Below are 14,340 nucleotides of genomic sequence, written 5' to 3'. Positions count from 1 at the left end.
AAAAAAAAAAAAAAAAAAGAAGTCTTTATACAATTTGTACTTCCAGTATTGGAAAAGATGCAAAGATGAACTACATGAATAGCAAATTGGCACTACGCATGAAGGGGCAGAAGTTGTACATGATTGAGTAATTTGGCAGGGGACATTTCTTGTGTCTTTTGCCTGTGTTTTTACTTCTGTGATCTTCAAAACGTTAACTGCACTTGTATTTGGAGAGTGGTTGTGGTCCACAAATTTGATAAGTTTATGTTCTCCATTTGAAAGTCTAGTTATTATTTGGCCATTGCAAAGAACCAGTTTTCTGCATTTGCAGCATCAATAATAATTACCTTTTGAACATCTTTCACCATTAAGTAGCCTTGTACACATAACTTATCACAACCTTTTTGTGAGGGAACAATTTTGTATGTCTCTTCCATTCTGTTGTAAGGAATATAGTAAGAAGGAATGATATTTGGCTTCTCCAGTACCAAATCTGTTTTAGTCAGGTTTCTTCTGAAAGACAGAACCAATAGGATATGTATATAGATACGTGAGAGGGGATTGATGAGGATAATTGACTTACCTGATTATGGTGGCTAAGTCGTGTGACAGACGGTCTGCAAGCTGGAGACTCTGGGTTGCTGGTAGTATGATTCTATCCAAGTCCAAAGGCCTCAGAACCTGGGAAGTGGATAGCATAACTCTCAATCTGAGGCCAAAAGCCACCGGACCCAGGGGGTTGCTGGTGTTCATAAGTCCTGTAGTTTAAAGGCTGGTGAACCTGGACTTCTGATGTCCAAAAGCAGCAGCGGAAGTCTGTCCCGGCTTTCAGATAGAGAGCAATTCACCTGTGTCTCATCTCATGATGCCCATCAACATTGAGGGCAGATCTCCCCCAGACTATTCAGACTCAAATGCTAATCAGACTCAAATACTAATCTCCTCCAGAAACAGTCTCACACCCCCAACCCCAAATAATGCTTTTCCAGGTTTCTAGATATTCCTTAAGCCAGCCAAGTTGACACTCAAGTTCATAAGTCCACTCTTTGTCAACTGGCATCCATACATATCTTCTTAACTTCCAAATAAAGATAATAACAAGGTAATAGTTCTGCCTAATATGATGCAACTATCCTATGTACAACTGAAAATGCACTAATCCCTTTCCCAGGAGTAGGCTTTCAGGATCTCAGCATTTGGGATTTTAACCTTCTGGGATTGTGGTTTTGGGGATTTTAGGTGTTAGGAAGTTTAGATTTTAGGGATTTTTATATTCCTGAATTTAAGCATTTGGGATTGTGGTGTTTGGGATAGTGTCTTTTGGGATTACTATTAGCACTATCTTTTGTATTTATTCCAAATAGTTACCTGTATCAATTGCTTTTTTCTTTTTTATTGCTGACTGGCATTCCTTCATATGACTGTAGCAGAGTTTGTTGATCCATTCTGCTGTTAAGGACATTTGGGTTGTTTTGAGAATTTGTATCTGACACTTTGTGTACGATGAATTTTCAGCTTCTTTTTAAATTCCTTTCTGGTCATTGGTAAGAAAGAGATTGGGGAAAGTTCAAAAGCAGTGGGAAAAATTCTAGTTGCTAACTTAGTATTTAGGGGAAGATGAAGCTCTATACATCAGCTACACTTAGCCTCCTGGCATCTTATCCTCACTTAAATTAATCCCTGGGCTGGTGTTATTTACGCACCTTTAGTTCACTGTTCAGCTTGGTAAGTACAAAACTTCCATTGCTTGGTTAGTCTATGTGCAGATATGTACTTGCCCCTTGACATGTTTCACCTCTGGCCATAATAGGATCCCTTCTGACCAAGGATGAAATTACCTTCTGTCATCATAGTGTCCCTACCCTCACGAATAGCTGCACTCTGAAAAGTCTATAATTATATCCACTTTGAAACAGTCCCTGTGTATGTGTATGCACAAATTGGGGTACATGACCTGTAGTTTGGATATTACTCATCTTTTTTGTGTAAATTATATATTGATTGCTGTTACGACAAGAAAGTGGGGGAATACATTCAGATTGAATAATTGAAGAGAGTTTAATACAGAACCTATTTACAATTGTGTTGTCATGGTTGAGGGAAACTCAAAAGAGATGGTAAACTGTCTCCGAGTGCTTAATATCTGTGGCCTAGAGAAATAAGGGGAGGAAGAAAAAGGGTATCTGTATTATAAGTAGAAGTGCCTAAGGGGAGCCAAGACTTTCAGAAGAGAAATGGAGGCAACCTGTAGCAATCCTGCAGGAAGTCCTGTGTCTGGGGAATACATCTCCTGACTTCACTGTTTTCACCCTTCCATGTCCTGCCATTGACTCCAGTGGGTGAAACCAACCAGAAGCCAGAGGACAGGGGAGCCTGTTGGTGCTTTTCTTTAAAGACCATTTTTCTAGAGCACAGAGCAGGGTTGAGAAGGATACAGGATGGATAAGAAGGACTAAATGTAAAACATAGTATACTGGTGTTTTTAAGATTTGAAAGGAGAATCTTGACTGCATCTAGGAGGGTCCTGTCAGAACTGGGTGTGTAATATATGCTCCAGTGAGCTCTTGCTGCCTTTAATTTAATCATAGTCATTTAAGGGATACTTTTAGATAGATCTCTTCAGAATTCCAGTTTAGTTAGGTCGACCCTTGCTTTCTGTTTCTATAAATCCACATGCAGTGGATTTCTTTTTTTTCATTTTCCACTCCATATGATTTGTTTAGCTTTAATTTTTTTTGTTTGTTTCTGTATTGGGAAACCTCTAGTGGTCCTTAGGAAAGTCACATTTGAATGTAAACCTGTAGTCTTATCAAATATTTTGTTTCTACATCTTGTCTTCTGATATCGCAGAAGATGTGATATTTTTGTGTTATTGTATAGTAAGTAAAATGTCAAACAATAAAGATCTTGGGCTTAATTAGAAGGACCACAAGCAAAGAAATAGTAGAGATCTCATTTTAAAATACTTGTACTAATATTGCTACAGAATAGATAGTCTTATCTTAAATGATAAAAAGGAGCCATCTTAATGAAAATGTGGGACTGATATGTTCCAGGCAGAAGGGATAGCAAATGCAACGGCACTGACTTAAATATCGACTTCGTGTTTTTGAGGAATGGAAAGAGGCCATATGGAAGCGTGGCTTCAGCAAAGTAAGGAGGTAGGGCATTAGAAATTAGCTCCAAGGGAAAGTCAAGACTAGATCATTAAAAGTCTTGATCATGGTTAGAAGTTGTAATTTTATTTTATGCACAGTGAAAAACAACTGGAAGGTGTTAGGAACAGTAATGACAAAATTCTGGCCTCTGGGCAGAGGAAGGCTTATAGAGGGTAGTCAAGAGGAAAAGAATTCAATCAACTAGTTTTTCTGTTAGTTTGTATGAGGAGGAGAAAAGGTAATAAGTAGATAAATAGCTGTGAAAATGAAGAGAAATTGATGGATTTGGGACAGATTTTGAAGGTGGAATCAGAAGGACTTGCTAATGGATTACAGGTAAGAAGTGAGATAAAGAGAGGAATTAAGCTTGAGCAACTTGGTGCCATGTTCTAATTTGGAGGAAGACTAACAAAGGGATGGGGATCAAGAGTTCTCTTTCTACTATGTGAGGTTTGGCCAGAAATAGAGCTTAGTTATTTGCATATGAGTTAAGAATCAGTGTTTTTCTGCTAGCATATTGTATTTACTTTTGGTCTCCTTTTATGGTCTTTTAGCTTTGGAGGAATTTTTCACATCACTTGTGAAGCAAGAAATGGTGAATATGCCTCGTGGGATATATCACTCTGCATTAAAAGGAGGTGCCCGCACAGACCAAGGAAAGACTGTAGCAGGAATCCCCAATTTTATGTTGAAAATGTATGAAACAAACAAGCAACCAGGATTGAAACCTGGCCTTGCAGGTAAGGGTAGTGCACAGCATCAAAAATACAGGTTTTTAATGTAATGATTTAACTTCCACTTCCATGTAGGATATAATAGGCCATGGCAGGGTGTTGCTGCTGCTACTAACACCTGGATAAATTACAAAAATAATTGGATTTTAAAAGACACCAGAGAACTGTAGAAACAAAGACAAATAGATGGATTAAAGTTGCAGAGTTGGCAGAACATTTTAGAACTTTTTTATTCCCCCCCCGTGGAGGATACCCGCTCAGCCCAGAGACGTGGCCTGTTGGAAGAAAGAGAAACCAGAGGAGCTTTTGGTGATTGCCTGGGACTAGGGTGACAAGTTAGAGATTTTTCTCATAGGACTTGTGCTGAATTTTGAGTTTGCACCAAGAGCTAAAGAGCTAGGCTGAAAGCTTCTGAAAGGCAAAGTGAAATCTCTCTTAGTCTTCTGGTGCTTAGGAAACAAAGGCTAGCTAGGAGAATGGGCTTGAAAAAATAGCATGCAAGAGGTAAAAGCCCTAGAGAGAGCAGTGAATTGATACTGAAGACGTGCAACTGCTGTCACCTGGGTGAGCTTACTAATTCTGGCCACATCTGGAGGCTGAGCATTCAGGCTCAACTTCAGTAACAGGCTGGTGAGGAGGCAGAGAAACCAACAGACATCTTGGCAATCATGTGGAGCCAGAGTGACACAAGTCAGAACTTGAGTGACCTTCAGCACATGGCCAATTTCTCCCATAAGTTACTTGCCACATTTTGGAGGTTTATGGGATGGAAAGCTAAAGAGCTAAGCTGAAAATCTCTGAAAGCAGACCCAAATCTCCCATAATTTTTTTAGATTGAGGAGTCAAAGACTCATTAGACTGTCAATTAAAAAATCTTGTTGGTAGGGGGTGTTGTGGGGAGATATGCCCTGGCAAAGGAGTGAACCAGAGCTAGACCCCAGTTACAAAAATTATATCAGTCTTAACCCAGATCAATTTCTGATTAAAGTAATCAGTCCTTCACCCAGTCTGCCTAATAGAAGGGAAAAGAAGACTACTCTTTGATTAACAATAACATCATTTAGTGCTTCTGTAGTTCTTTCATACACTGTACTAGACACAGGACAAAGGAAGTACCAGAAATCAATAACAAAAAAGAAAACCACGATATCTCCAGTAGACTGAAAATTGAACAGTATACTTATAAGTAATCAATGCATCAGATAAAATAATCAAAATGGAAATGAGAATATAGCTTGAACTGAATGATAATGAAGATAAGCCATATAACAAGCTGTAGGTTGTAGCTAAAATAGTATTTCTAAACACTGTTTCCCCTATAGGAAAATTTACATTTCCAATGTATGTTTTAGAAAAGAAAGGAAAATAACCCTGATTTAAACTTCCATCTCAAGGAGGTTGGAAAAGAATAGCAAATCAAACTTAAAGGATAAAGAAAGAAATAATAAAGATAATAAGAATCAGTGCNAAAAAAAAAAAAAAACCATAAATAAGCTGGAAGTTCAGCTGAGAGCTTAGCTGACCGAAGTGGAAAGGGCAGGGAGAAGAGAGAGCGTGAGTATATGGGAATGCAGGAATGAGGAAAGGTTGTCCACCTGTCAGTATAAACTAATGGGACCCATGTTATCCAGTGTTCATGAATATTAATATGTGCAGGTATTTCTCTTTAACTGAAATTTATGAAAAGCTTAATAGAATCCCTAGAACCAACAGTTCACAAACTTTAAAATAAGTCAAGAATTGTAAATTTGTTCATTTATGTATACTTATTATAAATAAATTGTAATTAGTATTTTACATGTGATCTTAGCTAAAAAGCTATGAGTCAGTAAGTATTGTATTGCACTGTATTTGTATTTTTGAGATGGAATTTCTCTCTGTCGCTCAGGCTGAAGTGCAGTGGCACAATCTCAGCTCACTGCAACCCCTGCCTCCCAGTTCAAGTGATTCTCCTGCCTCTGCCTCCCGAGTAGCTGGAATTACAGGTGCCACCATGCCCGGCCAATTTTTGTATTTTTAGTAGAGACAGGGTCTGACCATGTTGACCAGGCTAGTGTTAAACTCCTGACCTCAAGTGATCCACCTGCCTTGGCCTCCCAAAATGCTGGGATTACAGGTGTGAGCCATCTCGTCTGGCCCAATAAGTAATATTTTAAATGTTAACTTTTTAAATCTCTTGTGTTCTTTTATTCCTTCTCTATAAATGCTCAAAAGTCATAATTTGCTTAACAAATTAGCTTTTCATTATAAATACCTCTATCCAGATTGATTATTAATTACTGAGAATCTAATCAGTGAGGTTTTTCCATAATAAATGTCTTTATAGGCTGGGCACAGTGGCTCATGCCTGTAATCCCAACACTTTGGGAGGCTTAGGTGGGTGAATCACAAGGTCAGGAGTTCAAGACCAGCTTGAACAATATGGTGTAACCCCGTCTGTACTAAAAATACAAAAAGTAGCTGGGCCTGGTGCCTCATGCATGTAGTCCCAGCTACTCGAGAGGCTGAGGCAGAAGAATCTCTTGAACCTGGGAGGCGGAGGTTGCAGTGAGCTGAGATCGTGTTACTGCTCTCCAGCCTGGGCAACAGAGCGAGACTCAGCCTCAGGGGCTGGGGCGGGAAAGAAATGTCTTTATGAATTTCTTTTTTTTTAAAGGTGGTATGTTATTTTGCTATGATGTTTCGACGTATCAGAGTAAAGATGGAAAACCATTGCATAGACTGATGGCCAGTAGAGGGCGAAGTTTCAAGCAGACTTCACTTGCTCTTGTGCATGAGGTAGGTTCCCATATTCTCCAGTGTCCTCTTCTTTATGTTTTAGGGTTTTCTCCCTTCATGATATGTTAATGAAATTGGAGGTTTGTTTCAAAATAATTCTTTTTGATTGTAATTAATGTAAGTTGCTTTTAAAGGTTACCAAAATAGCTGACCCAACTGAATACTCAATTATCTTGATGTATTTCCAAAAGAAATTGGCATGTTTTCCCCCACTGCCCAGCCTAATTATTAGGGAGTAATGGCTAGGAATATACTTTACCTCATCAATCTTTATTCAGAGTAAGTATCTTTATTCAGAGTAAGTATCAATTTATTATGTAAAGAAATAATACTGCCCACATCTTAATTCTAATCCTTAGCAATTATGTAGGGGACCAGTGTTTCTATTTTGTGAATGTTTGGAAGTAAAAGTAAATAAAAGCATTTTAGAAAAAAGGCTTTGGTTTTATTATTTTACTTTTCTTTTCAGCTACCTTTTAAAAATAAAGTTATATGATTCTATTAGATGATTTACATGAAATCTGATTATTGCAGATTATGGCAAAACCAGGGGGAAGAGTGAAGCTGGGAAGTCCTTGGGAAATGTATTTATATTGTTTTTAATATGTTATTACACTTATTATTGTGTATATAAATTATATGAATGAATAACAAAACAAAATGTCATAACAAAGAGATTTATATAGTTCAGACATAGTAGGTTATATATTAGTTATAAGTAAAACTATATGAATTGTAAAGATTTAATGAACTTGATGTAAAAACAATTATTTCTAAAATATTTTTCTATAAAATCTTATTTTGATGCATAATTTATACATTTGGTTGTAATTAATTTGATTCGCTTTTATTCTGTATCACACCAATTGCCACCAGTTTAATAGCATAGCAAAATTCAGAGAGTTTTCAAAGACTCATCTTTATCCTTTGCCATCCATTTTCCTTTCACATATTTAGAGTTAAAATTATGTAAATACTTGTTTCAGAACTTTTTTGTTTGTTTACCTAATACAGTGTCTTCATTCAACTAAAGAAGGATCTGGGAAGAGCAATATTTCTCTAGGAAGAAGGTTTAATTTCAGACATAGGTGATTTCTATGTTTGTTTTTCCCTGGCATTTCATTAGTTGGCATAGAGAAAGGAGAAGCTGGATAAGTTTTTGTGTTTTAAGCTGTGCACTTAGATATTTGAAGGGCAACTAAAGTCTAAAGTCTTAGTGAAAAGCTGATTTATAATAAAAAGTAACCATCAGAACAGAATCAAGAAAAAGCATTAATGCAGGGAATAGCAGAAGACATCTGTTAACTTTTGGCAGTGGCATCAGAAGTTAACGCAGTGTGTCCTAGATAGAAGCACAGAAAATCTTTGGGTTAAGATAGTTGTTGCTTGTGCTGTAGAGAGCCTAGAAAATTTCAAAGAGAAGAGAAAATAACATCATTATTTTAGGTGTCAATTAGAAGGCATGTTGGACAGAATTCTGCCAAATCTATAGTAGGATTTTAGACTGGATTCCATATTCTACTCAGTATATATAGTTCATTTGCTTAAAACGTAAAGGCTGGAGGACCCATAAACTTTCTCACACTGTGTGACAAGAAATAATATGAACTTTCCAAGCTGATGAATAAAAATAATTGCATTAATAACAGCTAATAATCAATTTAGGTACTTTTAACATTATGAAGTAGGTACTGTTAATGTTGTCAAGGTCACAGAGCTAGCAAGTAGAGGAGCCTGGAAATTGAACCCAGGGAGTGAAGCACCATTGTCCTTGAACTGTCATCTTCTCTCCCAGGTTAATCAGAGAACATTCTAAAGATACCTTTGGATGTTTCCAAAATTATTCTAATCTCTCTTAAGTCATCTGCTTGCATCCCCTCTTTCTTTTGTTGCAATCAATTTGGTATTTTTCCAAATGAAATTGCTTCAAACCCTTCTTTTGATCCTCCTATTACTCTATCCTGAGTCTTTATTGTTTCCAAGTATTTCTTCTTTTTTTCCTTTTTTTTTGAGACCAAGTCTTGCTCTGTTGCCCAGGCTGGACTGCAGTGGTGCAATCTCAGCTCACTGCAACCTCCATCTCGCGGGTTCAGCCTGATTCTCCTGCCTCAGTCTCCCAAATAGCTGGAATTACAGGTGCCCACCACCACACCCAGGTAATTCTTGTATTTTTAGTAGAGACTGGGTTTCACCAGGTTGGCCAGGCTGGTCTCGAACTCCTGACCTCAGGTGATCTACCTGCCTTCACCTCTCAAAGTGCTGAGATGACAGGTATGAAACACTGGGCCTGGCCATATTTCCAAGTATTTCTTGAGAATTCTAGTTTGTTTATTAATTCACCAGCTGATAGGTGTTTGGGTTTTTTCTCAGTTTTTAATGATTATGACTAACCTTTCTATAAACATTCTCATACACGCCCATGTGTGAACATCCATTTTTCTATATCTTTTCAGTAAATACCTGGGAGTGAGATTGCATGGTCATGTGGTAAATTCATATATGACTTTATAGAAAACTGTCAAGTGGTTTTCCTAGTGGCTATCTGTATTGAATGCCCATCTGCAAGGTATGAGAGTTTCAGTTGCTCTCCCTTCTTGTCAGTGCTTGATATAGTCAATTAAAAAGGTTAGCCATTCTTGTAGATGAGTAGTATTAGTTTCCCTTTGTGGTTTTATGTTTCCTTAATGACTAATGATGTTGAGCATCTTTTCATATGTTTATTTTGTGTGTATCTCTTTTCTTCCTGAAGTGTTTGCTCTGATCATTTGCCCATTTTTAAAATTGGGACTTCTGCTGTATTCTTGATAAATTCTGGATATTATTTTTAAAATTTAATCTGTTATATGTCTTTTCATTTTTTTAATAATGTATTTTGAAGAGTGAACTTTTCATTTTGAAGAATTTCAGTTTACCAAATTTTACAAAATGGTTCTTGCTTTTGTTTAATCCGAGATTACAAAAATTTTCCATTTTCTCTTTTCCTGTTTTATTTTTATTATTTTAAGTTCTTTTTGGAAATTGAAGTGTGATATGGTTTGGCTATGTCCCCATCCAAATCTCATCTTCAATTGTAACTCCTACATGTCGTGAGAGGAAACCGGTGGGAGGTGATTGAATTATGGGGGCAGGTCTTTCCTGCACTGTTCTTGTAATAGTGAATGAGTCTCGTAAGATTTGATGGTTTTAAAAACAAGCTTTCCTTACACAAAGCTCTGTCTTTGCCTACTGCCATCCATGTAAGATGTGACTTGCTCCTCCTTGCTTTTTGCCATGATTATCAGGCCCCTGCAGCCTCGTAAAACTGTAAGTTAATTAAACTTGTTTCTTTTGTAAATTGCCCAGTCTTGGGTATGTCTTTATCAGCAGCTTAGAAATGGATCAATACAAGATGTGATTCATATACCATAAAATTCACTTATTTAAAGTATACAACTCAGTGGTTTTCAGTGTATTCACAGAGTGTAACCGTCCCCACAAACAATTTTAGACCATTTTCATTACCCTGAATAAAAGCTATGTACCCATTAGTATTCACTCCTCATTTCCCCTGTCCTTATTTTTCACCAACCACTAATCTGCTTTCTGTCTCTATAGATTTGCTTATTATGGACATTTCATATAAATACAATCATATAATAATATATGGTTTTTAATGTCTGGCTTCTTTCACTTACTGTAATGTTTTGAGGGTTTTTCCATCTTGTAATATGTATTAGTACTTTTTTGTGTGAGAATAATACGTCTCTGCATGGATATGCCACATTTAATTTATCCATCTTTCAGCTAATCGATCTCCTGTGTTTTCTTGAAGTTATACATTTTAAGCTTTACTTTTTAGCTTAGGTCCATTTGAGTTAATTTTTGTATAGTGTATGAGTTATTTGTTGAAAATACCATCTTTTGTTCGCTGAATTACCTAGGCACTTCTGCAAAACTCACTTGCCCACATATGTGTGGTTCTATTTCTATACTCAGTTTTGTTCCGTTGAGATCTGTAGATCTGTGCTTTCACCACAATGAAATAGCTGAATAACTTTTCACTTTATAATGTCTTGAAATCAAGTAGTTTGAGTCTTCCAACTTTGTTTGATCTTTCAAAAAAGTTCTGGCTATTCTAGGTCTCTTGGTTTTCTATATAAATTTTAAATCAGTTTTAAGAAACCACAAAAAAGTTTCCTGATACCGACGTAAATGCATTGAACTTGTAGGTCAGCTTGGGAGAGGACTGACATCTTGGTAATAGAGTATCTAGACCCACAAACAAAGTACAATTGTCTATGTTGATGGTTTTTTTTTTTTTTTTTTTTTTTTTCGTTTTTTTTTTTTTTTTTTTTTTTGTGTGCCTTTTTTCTTTTTCTTTTTTTTTTTTTTTTGTATTACGAATCTCGGACATATTTTGTTAAAGTTCATAAGTATTACATATCCCTAAGTATTTTTATATATTCAAATTAGATTTTTTGTTTTGATTTTTACAGTTTATTGCTAGTATATAAATATCCCATTGATTTTATTTCTATGACTTTACTAAACCAACTTATATACTCTTACTGTCTTTTAGTATATTATTTTTGTGTTTCACTCTAATGTTGTCTATAAATAAAGATGGTTTTAATTTTTGCCTTTCTGATCTGTATGCCTTTCTATCCTTTTTATTGCTGGACTGTACTATCTAGAACCATCATTACAATGTTAATTAGAACTGATGAGAGTGAATATTCTTGATTATTCACTTAGGGGAAAACATTCAGTGTTTTGCCATTTAATATGATGTTTGTATAGAGATTTTGTAGACTTCCTTTGTCAGGTTGAAGAAGTTTGCTTCTAGTCCTAAATTGCTGAGAGGTTTGTTTTTTTAATCACAAATAGGTGTTAAATTTTGTAAAATGCTTTTTAAATATCAATTGAGATGATCCAATGCTTCTAAAATTTGTTGATATGATTACTTATTTTTATTGATTTTCTACTGTACACCAATCTTGCATTCCTGGGATAAACTCCGCTTGCTCATACCCTGTTTATATATTGCTTCTTTCTGTTTACTACAATTTTTTTAATAAGGATTTTTGCATCTATGCTCATGAGGCATGCTGTTCTGTAGTTTTCATGTACTAATTTTGCCTGGTTTTGTTATCAGGGTAATGTTGTCCAAATAAAGCAAGTTATGTAGTGTTCCCCTGTCTTTTATTTCCTCAAAGAGTTTATATAGAATTGTTATTAATTTTTCCTTAAATATTTGGTAGAATTCTCCAGTGAAAGCATCTGGGCCTGGAGTTTTCAGTATAGGAATATTTGTAACTGAATTTATTTAATGTACATGAAGCTCTTTAAAAAAAAATCTACATCTCTGCGTATCTACCTACAGGTACACCTCATTTTATTGAACTTTGCAGATACTGCATTTTTTACAAATTGAAGGTTCGTGGCAACCCTGCATTGAGCAGTTCTGTCTGTGCCATTTGTCCAATAATGTATGCTTACTTCGTGACTCTGTGTCACATTTTGGTAACTCTTGAAATTTTTTTTATTATTATATATGTTATGATCTATGATTAATGATCTTTGAAGTTATGATTGTGATTGTTTTGAGGTTTGAAGTTACGATTTGTAATTGTTTGTTGTTATCTAGTTTGTTATCTAATTGGTGTGTGGTGATATTCCCCACATAAGAAAATGAACTTCATAAATGTGTATTTATTTCTTCACCAACCAGATGTCCCACCCCCCACAGTGGGCTTCCCTATTCCCTGGGACACAACAATATTGAAATTAGGCCAATTAATAACTCTACAATGGCCTCTGATTGTTTAAATGAAAGGAAGTTACATATCTCTCACTTGAAATCAAAAGCTAGAAATGATTAAGCTTAGTGAGGAGGGAATATTGAAAGCTGAGAGGCTGAAAGCTAGGCCTCTTGAACCAAACAGCCAATTTTGAATGCAAAGAAAAACTTCTTGAAGGAAATCTAAAGTGCTACTCCAGTGAATACATGAGTGATAAAAAAGCAAAACATCCTTGTTGCTGATTTAGAGAAACGTTAGTGGTCTGGGTAGAACAAACCAACCAGAACATTCCTTTAAGCCGAAGCCTAATCTAGAGCAAGACTCTAACACTCTTCAATTCTGTGAAGGCTATGAGAGGTGAGGAAACTGCAGAAGAAAAGTTTGAAGGTCGCAGAGGTTGGTTCATGAGGTATAAGAAAAGAAGCCATCTTCATAATACAAAATTGCGAGTTGAAACAGCAAGTGCTGATGTAAAAGCTGCAGCAAGTTATCCAGAAGATCTAGCTAAGATCATTGATGAAGATGGCTACACTCACTGACACATTTGCAATGTAGATGAAAGAGCTGTCTGTTGGAAGAAGATGCCCTATAGAATTGTATAGCTGAAGAGAAGTCAGTGCCTGGCTTCAAAGGACAGGCCGGCTCTCTTGTTACAGCCTAATGCAGCTGGTGACTGAAGTTGAAGCCAGTTCAACTTTTCTTGCAATTCTGAAAATCCTAGTGCTCTAGAGAATCATGCTGAATCTGTTCTACCTGTGTTCTAGAAATGGGACAAGGCCTGGATGACAGCATATCTATTTATATGTGGTTTATTGAGTGTTTTAATCCTACTATTGAGAACTACTGCTTAGAAAAAAAAAAGATTCATTTCAAAGTATTACTGCTACTTGACAAGGCACTTAGTCACCCTAGAGCTCTGATGGAGGTATGCAAGGAGATGGGTGTTGTTATTATGACTGCCAACACAACATTCATTCTGCAGCCCTGGTATCAAGGAGTAATTTTAACTTTCAAGTCTTATTTAGGAAATGCACTTTGTAAGGCTATAGCTGGCATAGGTAGTGATTCCTTTGTCGGATCTGGGAAAAAGAAATTGAAAACCTTCTGGAAAAGATTCACCATGTAGATGTCGTTAAGAACATCCAAGATATATATGAAGAGGTTAAGATATCAATATTAACCAGTATTTAGAATAAGTTGATTCCAGCCCTCTTGGGTGACTTTGAGGGGTTCAATATTTCAGTGGGGGAAGTCACTGCAGATGTGGTAGGGGTACCAAGAGAAGTAGAATTAGAAGTAGAGCCTGAGGATGTGACTGAACTGCTACAGTCTCATGATAAAAGCTAAGTGGATGAGGAGTTGCTTCTTATGGATGAACAAAGAGAGCGGTTTCTTGAGATGGACTCTGCTCCTGGGGAAGATGCTGTGAACATTGTTGAATCAACACCACAGGATTTACAATAGTACATAAACTTAGTTGATTATGCAGTGTCAGGGTTTGAGAGGATCGATTCCACTTTAGAGAGAAGCTCTATGGATGAAGCTATCAAACAGCATCTACAGAGAAGTGTTTTGTGAAAGTAAAGATTAAGCAATGAATCAAACTTCATTGTTGTCTTAAGAAATTGACACAGCCACTCCAAACTTCAGCAACCACCCTAATCGCTCAGCAACCATCAACATCCAGGTGAGACCTTCCACCACCAAAAAGATTAGGACTCGCTAAAGGTTTATGTAATTATTTACATTTTTAGCTGTCAAGTATTTTAAAAAAGTTTTTTAGGGGCCGGGCGCGGTGGCTCATGCCTGTAATCCCAGCACTTTGGGAGGCCAAGGCGGGTGGATCACGAGGTCAAGAGAACGAGACCATCCTGGTCAACATGGTGAAACCCCGTCTCTACTAAAAAT

General features: G+C 36.6%; 1 protein-coding gene across 2 annotated transcripts in view; it reads left to right on the top strand.

Moving 5' to 3' along the window:
• Positions 1–14,340, top strand: part of LOC108296171 (focadhesin) — a 233,412-nt gene that overhangs the window by 123,288 nt on the left and 95,784 nt on the right. For both annotated transcript variants that reach the window (XM_017518577.2, XM_037734927.1), the window contains exons 16-17: positions 3,695–3,880; positions 6,531–6,652. In XM_017518577.2, coding sequence (XP_017374066.1) covers positions 3,695–3,880; positions 6,531–6,652 — 308 coding nt within the window. The remainder of the gene's footprint in view (positions 1–3,694; positions 3,881–6,530; positions 6,653–14,340) is intronic.

Source organism: Cebus imitator, unplaced genomic scaffold (genome assembly GCF_001604975.1).
Source record: "Cebus imitator isolate Cc_AM_T3 unplaced genomic scaffold, Cebus_imitator-1.0 Scaffold688, whole genome shotgun sequence".
Taxonomy (NCBI): Eukaryota; Metazoa; Chordata; class Mammalia; order Primates; family Cebidae; genus Cebus; species Cebus imitator.
The sequence above is the reverse complement of the archived record's forward strand: the minus strand, read 5'-3'. Positions and strand labels throughout refer to the sequence as shown.